This window comes from Manacus candei, unplaced genomic scaffold, assembly GCF_025592945.1.
Source record: "Manacus candei isolate 608988 ecotype Guabito, Panama unplaced genomic scaffold, ASM2559294v1 h1tg000048l, whole genome shotgun sequence".
NCBI lineage: Eukaryota > Metazoa > Chordata > Aves > Passeriformes > Pipridae > Manacus > Manacus candei.
The window spans coordinates 3,275,506-3,298,941 of NW_026138096.1; the positions used below are offsets into that span (position 1 = coordinate 3,275,506).

Here is a 23,436-nt window from a genome sequence, read left to right on the forward strand (position 1 = left end):
TTTCAGTGTTGTGCAAATGCATTTAAATAAAAACAAGGATTCAGAAAATGGGAGCTTTATGCTATAACATTTCCCTAACGACTGTCAGGCAGTGATAGAAGGCTTTGCTTCACAGATTCACCAATTCATGACTAGCCTGTAAAATCTAAGCCATAGATTTATTTTCCTGCTTTAAGTTCAGCAGCTCTGATTTAATTGAAGTGTATCTGTTTTCTGTGAGAAATATGTCATCCTGGTTTTCAACCATCCCCTAACAGAGAACTAAACAACACTTTAATTAATTGTTCCACTAGATAAATTCTCTAAGACCTGAAAATGGTAACCTCATCCTTTGCTTGAATTTGATTAGTTTCAACCTCCAACTCTTTTTGTTTGGTGGAATAACAAGTTCCTTAGTCATTGTTTTTCTGTTCTTCATGCACGCACTGACAGCTGGTGATCCCAGTAGCTACTAACCCTTTCTTACCGAGATGTAAAAGACTGAATTCTCTTTCTCCCTAGAAAGCAACACTTCACAGCTCTACCACACTGATATATAGTTCATGACATATCATTTATTCCTTATCACAAATACAGGGTTTTTTTAAAGCATGCTTTAAAAAAGATTAAGCCATTCTTCAGCCATCTCCTTAATTGTTACTTTTTCAGTCTTCTTCAGCAGTAATCCCAACAATAAAAGCCAAAATCATCACATTTCCTATTATCTTTCCCTCAGTCTTCCAACAGCATTTCTTCTTATTTACTGCAAGTCATTATAGATTCAACCTGATTTCATTTTGAGCAAGATTCCTGTGCTCTCTCTCACCCACAAAAACTACAGTTCCCAAGTTACTCCATATGATGCAAAATGCAGGAGGAGCAATAGGGGTAGTTCACCTGATGCTGGTGTGTCAGCAAGAGAGTAATAAAGCTCATGTCAGTATAACCTGCAACTCTCACTCTTCATTTTCCTGACAGCACATCTGCGAAGAAGGTAATGAAAGAGAAGAAGCACGTGAACTGTTCCACCAATCCAGGGGTAACAGCATGGAGAAAAGTAATTAGAAATCACAGTTCTCCCAGGTCACATCCTGGAAGACAGCAGCCAGACCTTTTTCAGTGGCAGTTAAAGAAAAGTTGTGTCTCTTAAAAAAAACACTTGAAATCTACCTTCCATGTGATGTGCTTTGCTTCTGGTTTGTGATCTCCACACAGCAGGAGTGAGACAAGCTCATCACATGCACCAGAAATCTTGCCTCAAGCTCTTACTCAGAATAGAGAGGCTGAGGGCAGGTCTAACACGCTGCATGAGGAAGTCTCGGTGTCTTAGACACCAGCAGTCACTACAACACAGGAATCAAGTACATATATTAAACCAAATGCTTTAATTTGGTTTAATTCAAGTCCACCAGAAGAACAACGTTTACAATCATCCAGATTAAATGTGCAATGTTTCGTGACATGTAGAAAAAAAATTCTAGCCTGATACTTTGTGTCTCCTCAAGCTGAGGTACATTTAATAAGTTGCTTTAAATGCTCTGCACTGTGCTTGTTAAAGCAACTGATGTTTAAAAGGTCTCACCTCACTTCCTGAGCATATTCAGCATCATAGAAACATGAAAGCTAATGAAGCACTCGTAACTGATGGCAACCTATTGATGAAAAAGATCAAAGCTCCTGTTGGACAAAGCATGCAAAAAAAGGATGAGGACAGTATAGAAGGTAGATGGCACAAAAGGGAGGAAAGGTGGGGCGAGGGAAGGTGAACAGACACATAGAAAATGAAACTGCAAACAGCAAGTGTAAAGATTTTTCACTCACGTGAAGAGGAAGAGGATATACAGATCTGTCAGAGAAGACCCGGAAGGGGAGAATCCCAGTTACCAAAAACAGAGAAGCAGAGAGAGTGCCCGTGCAACAGATGTCCTTCACAGACCTAATAAAAGAATACAGGAAAGCAGCTAGGGTCAGGAAAGCAAATAGAGTTAATTTATAAAAACCCCAAAACACAACATAATACAAAAAAAGGAAACCTCTCATTAACGACCAAGTAATTGTGTCTTTAAGTCTTATTATTCAAATTACAGGCCCACAGAGGGAATTTTTAAACAGGAGAATTAACAGCTGCTGAATTTAACAGTCCTAAAAATAACTAATGGCTTTCAAACACATTTTTAAAACTAATTCTGACTTCACAAAGATAAGAAACTACTGTGACACAACTTTCTGAAGTCTAAAAGGGAGAGAAACATTTTGTCACCAAAACAATAACCTGTCATTTTAGGAAAGCTCATCTCTCATCTGCCAATTAGTAGCATATGTATTACAACAGTATCCAGAGGAGACTCGAGCTCCGAGGTAGCAGTTTCTGCAAAAGCATTGCTTCATAACACACATGCTATCAAAAAGCATGTAATTTAGGGCCATTTGTGGATGGTTTGTCTCCACTGTTCCCACTGCAGCAGTGACTCAGAGCCCCAAGGTGCAGCAGCTGCACCAATTCCTGATGGAGAGAGGAATGTAAACAGGGAAGGATGGACAGACAGACAGACAGACAAAGTGCCTCCAGCTCAGTGGCATCCACTGAAAAACGACTACGCCAAGAGAGTGTAAGAAACACTCCAGTCCTGCTTCCAGTGAAGTCATGCATTTTACCACTGATGTCAAAAGCACCGACTTCAGCCTGGATACTAACAAAAGCATAAATAAATATGGCTATATGCATTATGCATTAATGCCTGAGGAGCTTCCAACTTTGCTGTGATCTACTCAGAGTCTTCTGATGTACTCAGACAGGGTGAGTATTCTTTCAAAATTATATGGAATAAAGCATCACTCACAGCACAATTCTCAAAAGGAGACTCTTTTCTGGATAAAACTAATTGTTTTGGGTGGACAGCAGAAATGACCCATGTAATTCTGAACACTTCAGAGTTAGCCAACATCCACAAAAAATTACTTTTTAGGATGAAAAAAGATAAGTATTCATTAATTTCAAATTACTTGCTTTCTTCAGTTCCCCTGTCCTATAGGCTCTTATCACATATTAGGCATTTGAGCTTCTCCGATGGAAAAAAAAGTATAGTTTACACACTTGTCAAGTTTATAACAGCATTCCTAACACAGAAGTACAAATGCAGGATTTGGAGTTTATACCATGTGCATTCACTGCATCTTATTGTTATATCAATGTGATTATTATGTATAAGTGTATTCCCGCATTGTACACATTTCACAAAAACAGATTACTAAATATGCTCTCCCTTCTAAAATTCCAAAATTTTAATTACACTTTTTCAAAGTTACAAAAACAGAAATTTAGTACCTCAATTTTTTTTTACTAATAGTGAGTGTAACACTTTCTCACCATTTTCTGTGTAGGAATATTCAAGTCTAGCTGCTATGAGAATATGATCATTTATACCCCAACCCTGACACGGTTCAACTTCAGGTTGGATAAGGCCTTGAGCAACCTGGTCTAGCGGGAGGTGACCCTGCCTATGGCAGGGGATTGGGACTAGATGATCTTTAAGGTCCCTTCCAACTTCTTAACATTCTATGATTCTTACTTTCCATTTGAATCCAGGGTTAAAAAAAAATCACATTTGCTCCATAGAAAATCAAATTGACATGTACAGTAAGAAATTTACATTTTGAAAGTAAAAGTGAACTTCTAATATAGTAGTAAATTGTTTTTATTTTTCTGTCAAGGCTCCCTGGAGACAATACAGTCCTGTTCTCTCGTACGCTGGCCTCAATGTCCTCTACCACAAGAAAAAATCAGCTGCAATGTACACATATTATTTACTCATTTCCCAATATAATTGGCAGTACATATTGTATATCAGCAAAGAGGGGTTCAAGTTCAGCTAGAGCTCTGACAAACTAAAGGAAGCATAGCTGTAGAAAATGAAGATTAAAAAGAAAAGTCATAGCAGTGGAAAGCCATTTAAAGAAATTACGTTGCCTTTAACATATCTATAGCATGTGAGACTATGAACATGGTCAAACCTCATCACATCAGACACAAACCCCAGTTGCTCAACTCTCTTCATATTCTGTTCTAGACATACACAAAAAGAGACACACAACATTTTGGAACATGATCTTCTAGTGTGCACGTCAAATATTCAAATCATATAGCTTCCCCTCATTAGCATTCATTGCCCATGGGCCGATATTCAGTAATATACACAGCAAGGAACCTACTGAGAATAAAAGCCAAGTTATTTTGCTGCATAATGTTCATCCAGAACATGCCTTATTAAGACAAAACTCACAAAATCAGTAACCAAGAAGCTTCCTTATGAAACAGGAAAAGTATGTTTTGTTCTCTAGCCAATCCTCCTGACACCACAAACTGTCTACACTCCAAAGCTGTCCCTGTCCATAAATATTGAACACATGCTCCCAAGTATCCGCTAAATGACTTGGCACTGTCACTTCTTAAAAGATAACACAGCTTTATGTTGCAAAGAACACAAAAACATCCTGTGGCTCTTACTTTTCTGAGTATTTATCTCGTTTGTACCAGTATGATTTCAACCATGTTTACAATGACAGTGCAATTTCAAAAGAATGTATCAATTATGTCGGCAAGCTTATATGTGTGTTATGTAGACAAAAATGAAACATACCTGCACCAAAACATGCACAAGGAATTACCAAGCTAGCATACAAGCAAGATGATGTTGGTTGGCTGAAAATACCTAATCAAAATCTCCCTAACAAAAGCCCCAATACTCTTGCTTCCCAAAATAATAATTAAAAAAAAGTATTAAAATATTGGCATATATATGACTTTAAAAAAATATGCTCAAAATACAGGCTCAATTTTTATTCTCAGTATACTCCCATTCCTATGAGACAAAACAAACCTCATTCCTTGTTCCTTACTGAAAACCCAAATATTTTATTGGATGTCACTAATGTAAACAAAATTGTGACATTTTGTCACAATTGTCACTATTGTCACTAATGTAAACTGATTGTGACCACAACTAGTAAAATGACGGCATTTCATTAAAGCACAGAATTCATTCAAATTCACTGCAATTATCCATTGATAACTTAAAAATGCACCATTTTTCTTTTTCCCATTATGTTTTAAAAATTACTATCCTTAAAGCAGGCAATTCAGTGATAAGAAGAATTACTTCATTCTGGTTTTAGCCTACATCGCTGTCATAGGAGCTCCTAAGGCAACTGTACAATATTTTACATTTGTCTTTGGAATCAGCTAAAAACTTAGATAATGTATGACAGTTTAGAAGTACAACACTAAAATGAAATTTTTAAGTAATACAGATCAGAAATTAATGGACTGCTTTGCCCCAACTTGCAGAATGAATAAGGAACCAGCACTATTAGATGAGGAAACATCCAAAGCTAAATATCAAAGTGTTAACGAGAGATAAAACAAGGAGTGTATTATAAGCTACTGAAGAAAGCAAAAAAATATTGTATGTCTTTAATATAGGTACTAAAGTACTGATCCAGCCTTTTTGGCCAACCAGCCTGCAGAACTGGGATTCATCTCACCCACCTCCAGACCCCTATAGCTGAGCTAATCAGCCCAGGCTCCAGGCATTTGGGTCAGTGGATGCAACAGCCATACAACTAACTTCTGGAAGTCTGCTTAGGGGTGAGAATAATCAAACCCTACAAATGCTCTTTTACTCTCCTGAGTAAAACAGGGAACTCGAGGAAACCTGGTGTAGGCATTCACATTACAGAGATCCTCTCTCAGTCAGATAAACTGCACCACCAGTAAGAGAGGAGCGGCATGGGTTTGGAGTAATTAAACACACATATTCAATGAGTGCCAATAAAAAGCGGGAAAGAATAGATAAAAATGCAGTAAGTGTATCTGTGTAACAGTGAGTGAAACAGAAGGTCTGATTTAAAACTACATGAAATGAGATAATCTAAATAGAATTAGAAAGCACCTGCTCCTGACCGGTAGAGGCTGATCTGAGCCATTCACAACAATGTCTATCACCATTTCAATCACCTTTCACAGCAGGAATCATTGTAACTCTGAATACCTTTGTGGTCTGTCTACTATCCTCATCCTGGAAGAAGGAGAAGATAGTTCAGAAGGTGAAGAAGGTTAGTGAGTGTTTGCTAATGAGTAACTACTTTATTCACTGCAATGTTCTACATACTCAGAGGTAAAGAAAACAGAAACTGTGAGGAAAGAAAAGGAAGAAAGATACACACGCACAAGCTTCATAAGAATATTAAAAAACTTTAGCCCCTGGACATACCTAAGATATGAATCCTGTTTTATAGGTACAGAAATAATTCTGTTATAAAAATAAACCTATCCAAAGGTTTGTGAGAATATTTACCTTTCTAATCCATAATGTATCTGAATATAGTCCAGCTTTTTTTTTTCAACCTATATAGATCCTAACTATCCCTGAAATAAATTAATACTAAAGTGATTTTAAAAAGTATTTGATCCTATTCTTCTTAATATTCACATAATGATTTTCAGGATAAGTCTTCTCAAAGCCTGAGTTGCTATAAAAGCAAGGACCAATGTGCAATTTACAGAGGTAAGTACCCAATTATCAAGAAAAGACAGGAAATAATAATGCTGTTAGTTACCCTTTAAGAAACAAAATTACATCCATAGTCCTGTAACTTTTCAGCTTCTACAGATTTTATAGTTGCATAATACTGCCTTTCACACACTTACCAGGAGCTAATGGTAATACTGAATAAACAACATCCACTTGTCCTCACATTAGACCTTTTTATCAAATTCAGCTGAAGAACAGATGATCTTTAACAGCAGCTAAAGTCAAACAGCCCTGACTGGCCTTTCAGCAATATCAAGAGAGTTTCCCTGCTCTACCGAGTGGTCCCACTGATTACAGGTACGTGGTGTCTTTCTGTCAGCCCTACAAACTGTCACACCTTAGACTCCAGGTACTTCCAAAATACGCTGCTGAACAGTAATGCAGGCACCCAGCAGGGGCTCTCCTTTCTAGGACAAAAGCCATCCATTTGAAAGCAGAATGTGCTCAGCAAGAGTAGAACACAACATTTCAACATTTCTTTGTACACAGAAAGGTTTCCCTTTACTTAGTGAACCACAGAGACAAAACTAGATGTTCATTTGGATTGGAAGTCTTGCATGTCTAAGGCCTAGATGGAGTTGTGACTTCTACAGGTTAAGCAATATGAATATAATAATTTTCAGTTCCCACAGTTGGTTGTTTAAAAGTTCAAAAGCCTAATGTACTGCAGCAATACGTGTAAACAGACACTATATAAAAAAAACCAATAAAGAGCACATAAGCAAATCAAAGATTTGACTGATGATAAATGTAATAAATATGATGTAATAGCAGTGAATTCTTACTCTTCTAAAGCCCGAAGCATATTGCCAGGTTCTTCAAAGGACAGAATATCGATGATTTGGTCATTCATAATTATATCTTCACTGAAGAGATCACCTGAATTAAACTGAGAATGCTCCAGTTTGTGATTTTGGCTGAGTTCATGCTGTATCTCCTAAAAAAACAACAAAAAAAGAGAAAGTAGGAAAAAAAATTATAATGAGTAATTGATCTAATTTTGTTGCAGTTTATCTATGGGTGAGAGGGTTACTACTTATCATCACTCTGAAGAGCTGGAGAGGGTGTAAAGAGGTTGTGCAACTCAGATATGTATCTGAAATCAAATATACGACTTTTGTTTCAGGCTGATCTTTTTTAGTATATAACTGATCTGGAATACAAGTAAAGAAACAAATGGAGAACACAGAACACTTGTGAAAGTTGTCTAGGAAGTTACCTTCCACTATGAACTTCCTAGGGTAATTTTTTTTAAAAATTGCTGTGATACACAAATTATATATGGTAAGATTACAGCGTTATGAGTGAACAGCATGAAAAACTAATTCTGTGCATAACGTGACTCAGTTCGCAGAGATGCCCTTCAGACTGAGGGTTAATAAAATTACTATACAAAAACCCCACTATAAATGTCTGCTGCTAGGACCAAGCCGGACCTGTTTTACTACTTCATTATCACAGTTTCTTCTGTAAAATGAAGGAAGTCACATCCTTTTCATTTTAAGAGATTAACTTTTCAGACATATCATAAATAAAACATTGACGGTGTAACTTTCAACCACAGAAAATAAGGCTTCAAGTGATTTGTGAGCTACTCTGGTCAGTCCAGAGGGATGAGAGATCCACCACTGTCTGGGCAGATGAGGGGTTCAAACCTCTCAGCACACCTCTCTTAGAGGACTGCTCCCATCATGGTAATATTATGACTGAGGTCTCTAGCTCCCTCCCATTGAAGTTGCTCTACTTTACATAAATTCAAAAATAATTAATAGAAGCAAGGGCTGGATTTGGGCCAACTTGATTAATATTTATCAGATTCTGTATTTTCGCTCTCTGTTCCAGTACGTACTGAAATACTTTCTCCAAACAGGCAGAGCTTGGATAAAGAACACTGAAAATGCTCCATCTCCAAACCCGTCTGTTTCGCTTAATCACTCAAGAGATTAAAGCACATCCAACGAACTAAGAAACCAAAATTCAAATCTCTATTCCTGATAATAAAAATAGAAAAAAAATTGTACCCAATTCTGCTATGCTCAAGGCAAGTTGTCTATCCCCTTGGCAACTGTTTATAACCCAGAGACATTGTGCCTCTAATTTTGAGGGATGGAGAGAAGGAAAGGAAATGAAAGGAAGTTAATAGCCAAAGGGTCATCTCCCTGCAATCTAGAACTAACACCCAAGTACTGACAGCAGTTGTTTTTATCAGGTTATCATTCTTATATTCACCTCTAAATCTGATTGTGCTAAAGAATACAGGTTGTAGAGACTACATTACCTGTGAAGCAAATCCACCACTTGGTGGCTTTTTATTTATCTTAAAAAACTCTTCAGACAATCTGTTTTAGCTAGCAAGTTATATCATCAGATATGACTGATGAAAATTAAATAAACCCTCATACACAGTATGACTCACCTGGTTTTTACTACAGAAACTCCATTTTAATATTTGGGTTCGGTAAATGATGAGAAAAACAGCACATGTCAATACAAGGGAAACGAAAAAAGCGATGAAGAACCCTGAAGCAGTGATGGCATGGCTGTACATAATCTGAAATTAAAAGACCATAACATAAAAACTACATTAAAAGTACCTTTTAAATACATATAAAGATCAGATCATAACTAATTCCAAGATTATAACTGTAAGAAACATAGTAAATTATTTTTAAATGGCTTCACACAACTTCAGGGTTTCTCAGTATTATGTTATCTAATCACTACATTTGAATGAATATTTTCAAACAAAAATGTATATTCCACAGGTTTCAAAGTCAGCATTGTTACATTCCAAATTCCTGTGTAACTCTAAGCAACAAAACTCCCACAGATCAAATTTTATGTGCTGTGACTTTCGCGTGTCCAATACTTAATAGCCTGTTTCCAAAGTCACCAAACTCTTCTAAGTCTTTTTGAAATTAATGTCATTTGATGTTGCTCAGAGGCTCTGAAAGTCAGTCAGATGCTGGTTACCTTTAACTAATGGCCATTTCTTGATTCAGTAAAACTGACCACAGGGAAAAAGTACCAATATGAGTTCAAGATAAACATGTAACTGGCAGTTCACAAACCCACCCAATCTATATGCACCCTTGCAGTTTCTGCATTAGCCTGAGTCAGAAAAGAGTAGCAGGAGCACTGGAACAGTGAGTCAGATAACAACTTTGTAGGCCTTTACTTTAGCTCTTAACTTAATCTTTAAATTGAATTGCATTAAAAATTAATTTTTACTTCATGCTCCATGTAGCAAAAGTTAATTTAGTGTTTGTTTAGTTCTATGAGATCTCTGGATGAAAAACATAGCACAGCTATTAGTATAATGTTTCACCAAAGCCTAATCACTCTGCTGGGGCTAGGAACTGTAAATAATTTACATGTTGCTTGAAAGATGGGTGGGTCATCTCTTGGAGCAGAAATCTGACAGTATTCCATGGAGTCAATGGTAATTCTGCATAGGAAGCAATAATCAAATATGGTCTACAATTTAAGAAAGGTTTATTCCAATTTAATAGCAAATTTTATCCTTTACTGCCTATTTTTTCTTTCTCTGATGTTTTTGTACACTGATAATCTGTCTTATCTCTAACTGACAGGAACTGCTTCATGTCAGACTTTGTTTCACAGGTTCAGCTTCTCAAAGCTGGTACAGCTGCTCAGCACTCATTGATTTCAACATGTTTTTAGTTGAATTAGGCAATGATGTCAGTATCAAGATCATCAAACATTAATACAGCCTACTGTTTCACAGCTCCAAGAAGATTCACAGTTTACTTCACAGTATTGTACACTTAGAATCAAAAATTGCTCTAACTGACAGAAGTATGCTTAAGTTTCTTTATATAGTTTGGTTTTTTATACTTAAAGAACATGGGCTCTGGAAGGACAGCCCATGTCATTGTGGGGGCTGTAAAGCCCAGGAGGAGAACACAGCTGGTGCTTAATGCCATCTGAAAGCACCACAGAGGAAGCTGCAGGGCAGGTGCCAGAGTCTCCACTCAAGGCAGGACCAGTGTTGGCCCTGCAGGTCAACCTTCAGACCACTGACACACCAATAAGCCTCAAAAGCTATTCCCTAAGCTAACTTCTAAAGCCATCCTAATAGTGGGAAGAGGCATTACAGGCCCAAGTTTCTTTCAAAAACTGCTGTGCTCCGACTGCTTTGCATGATTCTGAGGGAAGCAAGCCTCACAAAAATCAGACCAAAGTAATTGTCATCTATCCTATGCCACACGCTCAGATGGGAGAACTTCCCTTTGCCCTTTTCTCTACAGCTTCCCATTCAGCATCAAACCCACCCAGCCAAGGGAAGAGGCACACAGTACTCACAGCCCCTGAAGCACTAGAGGAAGACATATGGCACAGACACTCAGATGAGCAACACTCATATTTTTTTCATAACCCACAAAATTACCTTGTCACAGGCAACCAGTTACTTTCTTCCAGCAGCACGGAAGAGAAATCTATAGGGTTTGTAAAACTTTAAAGAACAACAGAGAAGCCAAGTGTGCAAGCAAACCATGTGAAAGCTGATGGGACCAACCTAACATGGCACTCCCTTGAGCACGTAATTAATTCTTCTATTTTCCATCCCCAAAGTCAACAATTTGTATCCACTTAGTCACATATGTGTGTTGGCTTCAACATAGCCATGAACAGGCCTAAATAGTGATTTTTAATAAATAAATTTGAGATGGAGAGCATTTTTGACAGCTGAAGAGATGAATGAAATACAATATGTCACACCTTTTTCACTTAATCCTAATTTCCTTGCACAAACTGATTTCATTCTGAAACACCTTATGCTTGGCCACAGCCCAAAGCCAAATACTATGCATGTGAAATGTGGTACGTTCCATAATTTCTGAGCTTTATTTTCCAAAAATTTACAGTATTTTCCATTCACCTTTACCACACATTTTAATTACAAAATCTGTTCATTTACTAAGTTCAAATGCAGCTGAGCTAACTTTATCCACTGATAGAATAGTCCCTAAGAACTTTTAGAGGTCTAACTATCAAGTTCAAGTTGGGAAAAAACCCAAACACACTAAAAAGGTTTTACATATCGTAACAGATTGCAGAAATTTCCATGGTGTGCTGAGACCAATGTACCTTACAGTCCTAGCTTAGACATCACCAACTGCTGCAGATCAATTCACACCGAACTTTACAGAACACCATTCATGAAGCTATTTTTATAAGCCAGTCAGCTACTGCATGGCTTACACCTTTAAGAATAAGAGTTTCCAAAAGATACATTTATGGCAATTCAATGGGTAATTCTTAGCTATAAAAATGTCCAATCCTTTTAAATATTGCTAGATCTTTATCCAAGAATGAATTCTCTAGCTTATGTATAATTTTACTTTATATCATATTTAATTATGGCTTTCATTTTAACAGAATGGGCACTTGATCTTCAATTATGAGAAAGCCAAGTCTGGAAATACATCTGTTACAATAATAGAAGCTGAGAAGGCAAAGATCCCCAGCAGAAGAGAATATTGGAAAAAGAAGCCCCTGTGCACAATCTCCAAATACACTACTTATTCCAAAAAAATGAAAGGCAAACATTAAGTTTGCCACTCTTACTGCAGTTTTATTTCTAAGGCTTGTGCAGCAGCATCATAGAGAAACCTCTTCTCAAGAGGTGGAGGATAACCTCAGCCTTTTGTAAAGACAAAAAGCTTTCTCATGGTGGCTATGCACAGGAGCAGGTGAGCATATTCCTCACTGGAGTTTTCTGTGCCTGTACAATTCTTCAAATGAAAAAACATGGCAAGGAGTATAATGGAATCTTTAAATTTTCTGTATTAAATATTGCTGTTTCAAGACAAAAAAAGACCCCTTATATTGAGTCCTGTTTTCTTCCTCTTAAAAATCTGAGAAGACCGAACTTGTGTATGATTGATAGCCAATAGCTGAGTGATGAGACATAAGTACATCAGTACCTCCTTAGCTCCTAGGATTTAGTTTAGATTATCCAGAAGTATAAGCAGGAGAGTCAACATAATACTAAATTACAGGATTTACCTTGGTCTTTTTTTCTTCAGTTATGGTGAACGATGCTGTCAACGATACGAGATGTGTTTTATTCTGAGAGATATAAAAAAATTACCTGTATTAAGAAAAAGAAGAGCAGAATCCACTGGCAAATAGCCTGGAGTCTCTAGAAAAGCCTCTCCTTAGAAGATAAGCTATACTTCTCATTAAGCATAAAGCTAAGATAAATCTGATAGGAAAATGCAGTGTACTTAGGGGTAACATTAACACACATGGAAGCAGCTGCTCTGTGGGATACACTCCCCTTCTCATCACACAGATGCATATCCCAATGTACACAGTATTACATTTTTCTGTGCCTATAAAATCTGGGTTGATTGAAAATGCCCAGAACAGGAGCCATAGTCAGTGCATATGTTTTTACTCTTACGTTCCCTGTTTGAAGTCTTCCTTTCTGCTACTCTAGTACCACTCTCATGCACATTGGAGACTTTTTCATCCAAAACTTTCAGTCTCTCATAGACTACAGGAATAGATACATAAGTATGTGGAGGACACCTATTTCCAGGATACATAGATAAACTGGAAAGAAATATAAAAAGTAGAAAAAAAGCTACAGGACAACAGACAACCCAAATTTACTTAAGAAGGTCTATGACCTCCTAAGTTGTGAAGAATAACTCATGTTTATAAATTTTTATATTTATAAATATCACAAAGTATTTATAAATTCATGGTAAACAATGAGAACTTCTCCTAAGAACTTCATTTCGTTAGGCAGACAAGAACAAAAACTGTGAAGAGCAAAATAAAATTGTGAAGGGAATACCTGTGATGAACTGCTGAAAGTTAGCTTTGCAGGCAGTGTCAAGATCCTGCCATCCCACATTTCTTTTGCATCAAGAAGTGCAGAGTAGTTGATTACAAAGTGTTCTCCACCTTTTAAACCAGAGAAAAAAAGCCAATCGTATAGATTACGCAGGTGAGGTACATCTGCCAGTGCAGTGGTGGCCTCTAAGTAATTGTGTCTGCATTTTCTTACACAGACCAGGAGCTAACTGATTTGAAAACAACCCAGTACAGTTGCATGTCTTCTTTCACGCAAGAAGATGGGGTCAATCTCAGAAGAGCTGAGTATCCAGCTGAGCTCAGCTGCAGTTAGAGATGCTTGGCAAATTTGAAAAGAAAGTTCAATATAAATAAAACATTTGAGGAGCTTTTCAGACTGTGCTTCCTTGCCAGCAAAAGTGCTCTCCTAGGAACCAAGCTGCAATAAACTTGGAACACTGACTGCAAGGGAATTCAGCAGAGGAGGCAGCCAGAGCCCACCAGTATAGTCCAGAGAGGAGGCATATGGATAGATTTGCTGTCTGATGAAAATTTCTCTAAGATCCCTGGGGAAGGCTTTGGACAGCACTGGAGCTTTTCCCTTCTGACACAGCAGATGTCCCACACCCAGAGTAGACAGTTCCTGGCCAGCTGAGTCCAGCAACATCCTTAATAACTGCTGCCTTGAAGAACCCAAGCAAATTTGGCCCAGGATCTGTAAATTGCATTAAATGATGCCACAATCTGCTGAAAAGCATCATTTTTTGATACTAAAACTCAATGTGATGTATTTACAAATATTTTTTATAATAAAGCAGAGAGCCTACATTAAAACCACTAACTGGCTGGTTCTCCTCCTGTTGAAACCACAGAGAAATCAGACAGATTTCAGCTGAATTTTGATGCATGGTGCACTGCAGTACTGAAAAATTATTATGGCTAACATTCAGCACAACAATACATAGGCCAGTGTAGGAATAGCCCTTCTATCCAGCCCTAGTGGCAAGGTATGGGCTGACTTCAGAATTAACACAGTAATGACCAAACCTCAAACTATGCAGAAATCTGTTCTGCCGGATTTTCTTCCACTGCACTATTTTTGATGCTGATTTGTACAATGTATATGGGCTGGAAAAGCTAGCTTCAGTTCCAGATTCAGTAATTATAAATAAATTAAATAATGGCTCCAACTTAGCTTACTAGATCAGCTCTGCAAGCCATTTTTTAATTCTTTCTCAGGGGCCATTGTTTCTTGGGAATCTCTGTTGAGAGCCAGCAATTTTGTGACATTTTCAAAACGACCAGCCCTGTAATCAGTACCACTACTCACACTGTTGTTATTAAAAATGGAGCCTGGCTACTCATTTGCAATCAGACAGCAGCCCCAAGTCTTCTCATTTCCCTTATCTATTTGGAAATCTTTTGCCATAAAACTATCATAACCATAGATTCTTCAATCATAAACAGGTGCCAGCGAACTCTTCTGAAGCTCCAAGAGAAATATCATTACCATCAAAAGCAAGCTGCTAATTTTTGATGTTCTTGTGCTTAAGAAGAAGGAGATGAAGAAATCAAGAAAGGTAAAATTTTATGCATGTGCACTGATTCGACTGCTACCACAGGAGCAGACTGACATCAAGACTGGAACAAGTTTCTCTCTGTATTACTTGCTCAGTTTGGAAAGAACAGATACTGAGAAGAGCTGCCTTATTTCTAATGAATCATCTTCCTTGCTTGCATGGCCCTTTGCAATTCCAATGCACCTCAATATCTCAGCAAGCCAACCTGCCACACTTGGCTAAAGAAGACTCAATATATGATTAAAATGGCTTGTGCAGAAGCTTTTAAAAATATCCAAAATGAACAAATACAGTCATAAAAAACTCTTTCATTTTGATGGCAGCAACTTTTACAGGAACAAGGGCCCACTTCTGTGCCTGTTAGATTGGAAGCAGTTCAAAGGTGGGAGTCAAATTGTGAGTTAACAGAATTGGAAACTGCAGCTCAAAACCTTTCCCAGTTTTTCACCTCTATTAATAATCAAAGAATTTAAACCACCACAAATAAATAAATATTGTGATTTGAACAGATGCTCTTCCACATGTTTAGTCAGGGATACTTCCCTGCAGATTTCCTTACCTTGCAAGAATCTTTTCCTATAAATCTGTACACCATCTGTGGTCGTATTCCCACTGGTTTTTTGAATGCGTAGACCAGTGATGTTGTCCAGGAGGATAAGATCTGTAATGTTTGTTGAGAGCAATGTGTTGGTGTTATTAATCACAAGTGTAATGTATGCAGTTTGAGGGTCATGCTCAACATCCACCTGAAAACAGGAAATATTAGTATTAATGGTGCAAAACAGCTCTTATGTGCATCCTAACAGCAAAATTTGTAGTCTTGATTACAAATAAAACTTCATTATACGTGGAAACTTATTTTCTAAAGGCATTCTGAGTGACCTGCTCATGAAACTACACTCAGCTTGATCTCAAACTCCCACAGAGATTTTAATCTTTGGTATGCCAAGCTGTTGCTTGGAGACAAAGTGGCAGAAAGCCAGAAGTTGGAAACCCAGCTCATGCAGAACCAGAAGGGTAATCAAGAATCTAAGTAACCCCATGATACCTCATACAACAAAACTGGATCATATCTTTATAACTACAGTCTGAAAAATTCTTAACTTTGAACTTTTGTACCATGAGGATATTTCTTTTCCAAGCTGCCCTCACTGCAAATTCATTCTCTCCATGCAGTGTTGGTCTCTATTTCCCTTTTTTTCACAGCAACCACTCTCTCTGAAAGACGCCCTGTCTTGACTCGCCCTTCCCATGTGAGGGCAGATGGAGCCACCAGTGGACTTGGAAGTTTATGGCTCTGCTTCCAGCCAGTGGTGAAGGTCATAGGCTGATCACCAACCTCTAGCAACATGCAGTCATGTCATTTTATTTATTTATTCCATTATGCCCTTAAGTCTTACTGAGCAATTATACCCTCTAAATGAAATTACTTTGAGCGCAGAGTTGCTTATTGACCTCTCACCTTCTAAATTGCCTTCTTCTATGTGCTGGTTTTAGCTGAGGTACAGTTAATTTTCTTCACAGTGGCTGGTACGGGGCTACATTTTGGACTTGTGCTGAACGTAGGGTTGATAATATAGGGATGTTTTCATTATTGCTGAGCAGGGCTTACAAAGAGCTAAGACATTTTCTGCATTCCACACTGCCACACTGGCAAGGAAGTTGTGGGTGCATGGGAAGTTGGGAAGGGACACAGCCAGGACAGCTGACCCCAGCTGACCAAAGGGATATTCCAGACCACACAACATCATGCTCAGTATATGAATTGGGGGAAAGAAGGAACAATGAGGGATGTTTGGAGTGATGGTATTTGTCTTCCCAAGTCACTGTTATGTGTGATGGGGCCCTGCTCTCCTGGGGATGGCTGAACACCTGCCTGCCCATGGGAAGCAGTGAATTAATTCTTTGTTTTGCTTTACTTGTGTGCGTGGCTTTTGCTTTCTGTGCTAAACTGTCTTTATCTCAATCCATGAGTTTTCCAGCTCTTACTCTTCCGATTCTCTCCTCAATTCTGCTGGTGGGGCAGTGAGCGAGCAACTGTGTGAGCAATCTTGCATTTTCTCTTCAATTTTCATTTAATAAAATTCTTAATTTACGAGTTAAACAAAGCCACCCTTCAGAGGAGTCAATCATACCGCCTATCTTCTACCACAATCTTCCTCAGGTGGCCAAAAAACCACATTTGTTGCATGTCTGATTAATATTAAACACATGGTTGTCACTCTTTATTTTTGACTGGCTGTCAGACTTAAGCTAAATTGCAAAGGGGTTGAAAGAATTTACATATTTTTTTTCCCTGAAAAGCAGCAGATGAGATTCAAGCAACAGGTAAGCTCTCAGGTTTGTCTGCTCCTAGGAAGAACTCCTCCATACACCACTTCTATTGGCATCAGCGACCACTGGCTATCTTCTTTAAGTCGCTCTTCTAATTTGCCTGAAGATGTTTTTTTCCTGCTTTTGGAGCAGATGGTTAAGCTATCAACCATATAGAGGACCAAACCCAATGGCAGTCACTCACAATGCATAAGCACCTACTCTCTGCTTTTCTCTCTGCTGCTGATGTGCATCATCTGTGTCATCACCCGCTGCAAGAGATGTCACTTAAGTACTTGGGAGAGTGGAGTGAAAGAGCACGGATGTGACAGGAGAAAGAAAGCTGGAAGGAATTTCCATGGAAGTTGAAAGGAATGACGGATCTTTGTTAGGAATAAGTCAGATGAACGAACTAGAAACAGAAAAGGAGGGGAAAAAAGTCATTGATAATCTCCAATTCACAAATGGTAGAAGGAGGAAAATGTGTAAAATTCACTTTTTTCCATCTAAAACAGCTAAACACCAGCATAAGCCAGTCTGTCTCTTAGCATGAAAGCATCTGTTCAGATGAATTAGGATTGAAGTATATGACAAGGTAAGCCAAGGAAAATAAAATGAACTGCAGTTGAAGGTGGAAGACAATCACATATAATTATATAATTTTCAGTAATTTACAACTAATAGCACTGCAAAAATATTTTCTGCTAATCTCAGCATCTACAACAGATGACCTTTGATTTTTGTACAGCAGGATTTTGTAATTTTTCATGAGCCTGTGTAAGGCTGTGCTGTGAACAGCAGAAAGAAACAACATGCAACTATCTCAAACTGTTTTTCTGAGAGGCTCTGGTATAAAAATTGGGAATCTACAGCCAGAAAAGCAGAATATTCTGTGTTATTGCTCACTGTTCAGCCTCATTAATTATGTTATGCTGCCATTTCAATAACAACATTATAGGTAATTAGTGCCACAAGATGTGATTCATATTCATTCTTCTCTATGCAAATGATCTGGTGCAGGTTATAATGTCACCTCTTCTGTACTGGTTACTGAATCCTCTACCCTCATATGCACCACCTCAGTGGCTGAATTCAGATTGATCTTAAAGTTGGAGGTACTTTCTGTCTCCAAGGGATAGATAAGATAAACTGTCTGTAATTACAAAAATTCAGACTTGCTTCATTCAGTGTAAAAAAAAAAGGGAAAAAAAAAAGAAAGGAAAAGTAACAGTCTAGGTACATCTTTCAACTTATGCCACATAAATTAAAAGTAGAATGGAAGGTTAAAAAGTTTCTTATAGCAAGGAGGTCTTTGCTCTTCTTAAGCATTTACACGAGTCAAATGAAACTTTTTTTTCATTAAATACTGCTATAGGTGAGTCCCACTGAATATGCAGACTATGACACAATGGCTTTTCTATGGCTGTGTGGTGGATGCTCAAAGACACAATGGGCATCACAGGGCTCAGTGACTCATCCTTCGAAAGAAGTCCACACTTGACACAGGTAGGACACCCAGGGTTGGGCCAGGAGAGTATCTCAGAAGGTTTATCTCATCCTGTAAAATTTGTCTCTGTCTCTACCCAGCCTTGTGGCTGATTATTCTAGAGTTCATTGGGATTTGTCCATTTACAGTTTTATAAATTGACTGTGAGGTTTTTACTTTGACCACAGTCTAAAATCCCTTAAAGCCTGAGAGATTTTACTGACTTCTATTTTGAATCAGCATTGCAAAACTGTGCCTCTCACAGAGGGTGTGACCTTCTTAACCATCAAAATGCACACACTCCCAAATACTCAGCATGGGCACAATTCAGTTTACACTTTTTAAAGGACATTTGGGTACAAACTTCTTACAAAATTAACAAGATAAATGTAAGAAAACTTACCACACCACATTTCTGAAGGGTTATTCCAAATTCAGAAGACACTGACATATTGGAAACATCTTCAAGCTATGGAGAGAGGGGAAAAGTCTAAACAGCGTATGAAAATACTATAAATCTGCAACACAAGTTAAATTATGTAAATAATGAAATTATTTTTAGAAAATTTAAAGGTACCAATCGTCTTCAAATTTAAGAGGTTTTTTATCGCAATAGTTATCCTTTTTTCTAGTGCACTTTTTTAGGAACTACTTATTCCCACAAGTAACTACTAGAATATTAATTGATATATTCATCTTTTGGCTATCAAATTCAAAAAATTCCCTAACAAAATACACTATGCACAAACTTTTCATCAGACTATACAGACCCTTTTAATTTACCAAGTGTCTATCGGAATTTATGCAGCAATCACATAGCTGTGCCTGTCACAGTAATTCTTTGGAAGTCTCACAACTAGTTGGCGTTGCTGGTGTCATCTCAAATGAACGTAATCATCTGAGACAGAATCAGAAATACACTAATTGGATAGAAAATTCGCAGCAACATTCACTTTTAATAGGATTGCTACAGTCTTTACAAACATTAAAAGTGGCAAACCATCTTTTACTGACCAGCTGGTGGTTAAGATCTGACTCCCGTTTGAACAAAATCTTCCTTGTCCACGAGGGTACCAAAGCAAACAGCGAATGGCTCCACTGGTTGTCCGAGGCTGCAGAAGTCAAGGGCTGGTGAGGGGCTTTGTTTGCCCACATGGCCAGAGGGAAGGGCCCTGATGAAAACCAAGGCAACACTCAGCATTAAAGCTAAAGCTGGCTCCTGTGCAGCAGCCATTTGGTGCAGATTCCAGCCAGGGATGGGGCTCATGGTACCTGACTCTGTGCATGCAGTGACCAGCGCTTAAAGCACTCAAAATCATTAGAGACAACAGAGATTGAGGCCAGACAGAAAACAGATGGGATTTGCCCCTCAAAATCCAGCAGGAGTTGAAACAAAACTATTCCCTGCCATGGGAACACCCATATACCCCACAGAAAACTCCTTGCCATTTAAATGTAAAGTGTCTAATGCATGAATCAAAAGGTTTCAGACTTATATCAACTCTCAATATTTTCAATACAAAGAAATTTTCAGCAAAGCATAAATAATTGAAACACTCTACAACGTGAGAGGCCTCAGTGCTAAAGGTGTTCTGCTTCAAAGATACAGTCTCCCAATTAAGCATTGACTACGCCAATACATATTCAGAATTGAAATACTTCTCTGTTGAGAAATACATTTCAGTTGAAGTGCCATAAAATCAAATGCTCCTCAATTTAGTAATCAGCAATATAAATGCTACCTTATACTCTTAAATTTTTATGAAAAATTAGTCAATGATATCACACAAAATAACTGGCATAGTTTTGAAATCATATCACTTTGATCTACTAAAGTAAAAGCACCCATGACATCAACAAAAGGAGCTTATACTAAAAATTGATAATTTAATATGATAAATTGTCAAAAGGTAAAGCTGCTGAATTAAGATAAAAATGTCATGAAGATTTCAAAATTATAGCTATCTGTCTGTGTTTACAGAAGACACTTTTTTACTGTTTACATAATCATTTTCATTTATTACTTATTTTTAAATCTCATATTTTAATCATCAGCAATATACATTAACATGAACAAAAACTCTCATTGAAAAGCAAATATTTTTGTCAAATTACTTTTTTCTATTAAAAGACTACTATATAGTAATGAAATATGAAAAGCTGAAGACATTAAAATCTCATTAATATGAGAAGCAGCATTTTTTTGAAAAGCCCCTGCTTTGTTGGAAGAACAATATAGAGAAATACTATTAGCTGCAAATAGAAAAGGCATGCACAGAGCATTCAGAATTGGACCCTTAAAAGGAGCCTTTAAGGCATTGATGCCCATGAATCACTGAAAATAATTCTGTTAACATAACGAATGAGATGCAATCCTGTTGCTCACAGAGCCCTGGTGGACAGTGCACCTTGGGGAGCCTCCCTGTCTTCCCACGCTGGAATAGTTTGGTTTTCATTTGGGAGAGAGTAGTTTATATTGGACAAAATTGTGGATATATGGGCTAGGGAAAGCTAGTGTTTATATTTTATGATCAGTTTTAATTCACTTCTCTAAGTTTTATTTAAACCACTGTTAAACAATGCAACAGACTTGGTATAATTTAGGGGCTGTAAAAATAACATGGCAAACAGTGAGAACAGGACTATGTCTAATTACAATACCAAATACCTGCATATATTTGGGATTGGAATCTTTTCAGCATAGTCACACATGGCATACTTCTATTTCAAGACTAAGCAAAAGCCCAAATCACTCAGGATGACACCAGGGCTGAATTATAAGTGCAGTACAGACCTGCTAGCTACCAATCTGAGCCCACCTGGCCATGGCACTCTCCAGTAGATCCAACTATCATACTATATCCTACCTCCAATGGCTCTAGACCTGTTTCTGACTACTGAATCAAGCCCCTTTGCAGGTTTGTATAGATATTTCCAAACACTGAAAAAGAATAATTTCTTATATGCTGTGTCATATATTATTGCAATTGCCACCCCGTTCCTATGAAGGTGGAGCAACAATTTTTTTGTTCTTGCCAGACTACAGGAAATGCACTTTCCTTTACAGTAAACAGAAAACCTGAATGACATGGAGATTCTTTCTTTGAAAGAATTAGAAGTCAAAATGGCAAAATGTATGAACTGGGTTGAGCAACTACTACCTTTAAAGTGCTTCTTGTTCAACAGATCATTTCCTTCTGAATTTTGGATGAGGGCAGTCAGCCAACAGGAAGTGGGTAATTGCTTCATAAAATATCTTTTGTTCTTGTGCCCATCTCCATCAGCACACTCAACTGCACTTCTTATGTGACAGCAAATCCTGATACTCCCTCTCTGGAGGGTATCAAGTCCACAGTAATCAATTTAATTAACTGATCATGTTCCTTGACTCTGAATAAATCTCTGGATTACTAATTACACAGATGAGTTTGTTTTCAAGTTGTGCTTTGTCATCATTTACAATTCCAAGATAATGTACCCAACTCCCAGCAGAAGTCTCCAGGCATGTTATTTGGCTGCTCCATCATCAGTAATTGGAGATTGGGGATTTTGTGGGGTTTTAACATTATCTTAAGCAGCCTCAACTGATGATGATGACAAGGATGTTTCTGTAAATCCACTTGTATCTTCCCAGCACTCAGTGGAAGGTTTTGCTTAAACAGATTTAACCAGTATGACACGTGTCCATACAGCAACATGTGCCCCTGCCTTTCTCCAGAATTTTTCTCATCCTTCCTATTAATTTTTAACAATATGGTTTGTAATACCCTGGTTTCCCTGTCAGTTAAATAAAATAACTTTTTCCTGATCTCCCCCATATTTTAAGTGTCACTAGAACAGCTGACCTATAAGAACATAACTGCTTTTTCACATAACTTGCTGCATACTCTTAATATCAAGAAAATATAATTGTATTTATCAATTCACCTGCTGCATCTTTTCAGGTAAGTTCCTAGATGGATTGTAAATGGCTGATGACTCTTGAAAAACAGTTACTGAATATTTGAGAAAGGACAGTACAGGCAAAACACATTCTGTGGTTTTCACATATACTCTAGATTTCTGTTCTGGATTTTTTGTTTGTTTTTTTTTAACAAATAATTCATCTGAGCTTGGAAAATACTAACACTTGACTAAAAAGCAATGAGCTGTTTTTTTTTGGATACCATGCTGCTCAGAAGTGCAAATAGTTTCCATGGTGCCATTGTCAGTGCCCCTTCAGAAGTGCATCCCAATTCTGACAGTGACTCTGAGGTCTCCTTGTTCCTTCCACTCTTTTCTTCTTACAGCTTCAATCTTTGCCTGCTGCAAGAGAGGAGTCCCGAAGAAAAGATACAAGGACTCCCTGAAACAACATCTCAGCCTTGGCCATACTGATCACCATAACTGGTCTACTCTGGTCTCAAATCAGGATGTCTGGAGACACACCATCTATAACACTGCTGTCTCCTTTGAGAACACACGCAGGATCACTCTCGAGGAGAAAAGACAACGCAGAAAGAACCGTGTCTTGCAGAATACACCATCTAAGGAGTCTTTCTGCTGTGCCTTTTGCAATCGGACATGTCTGTCACGTATTGGCCTCATAAGTCACCAACGTGCCTGTAACAAATGTGGATAGAGCCTTCCCAAATCTTCGTTCACGAAGCCTAGCCAT

The 23,436-nt window shown here is 37.9% G+C and overlaps 1 protein-coding gene across 7 annotated transcripts in view; it reads right to left on the reverse strand.

Moving 5' to 3' along the window:
* The window catches only part of EVC2 (EvC ciliary complex subunit 2), a 72,784-nt gene that overhangs the window by 41,785 nt on the left and 7,563 nt on the right, over positions 1 to 23,436 (reverse strand). For 3 of the 7 annotated variants that reach the window (XM_051798520.1, XM_051798521.1, XM_051798519.1), the window contains exons 3-9: positions 19,794 to 19,951; positions 19,183 to 19,248; positions 15,540 to 15,726; positions 13,402 to 13,511; positions 12,603 to 12,665; positions 8,986 to 9,120; positions 7,355 to 7,506 (exon numbers count right to left, since the gene is read on the reverse strand). In XM_051798520.1, coding sequence (XP_051654480.1) covers positions 7,355 to 7,506; positions 8,986 to 9,120; positions 12,603 to 12,665; positions 13,402 to 13,511; positions 15,540 to 15,726; positions 19,183 to 19,248; positions 19,794 to 19,951 — 871 coding nt within the window. Of the gene's footprint in view, positions 1 to 7,354; positions 7,507 to 8,985; positions 9,121 to 12,602; positions 12,666 to 13,401; positions 13,512 to 15,539; positions 15,727 to 19,182; positions 19,270 to 19,793; positions 19,952 to 23,436 lie in introns of those variants that run through there. The other 4 variants (XM_051798524.1, XM_051798525.1, XM_051798522.1 and 1 more) reach the window with 4 other exon arrangements.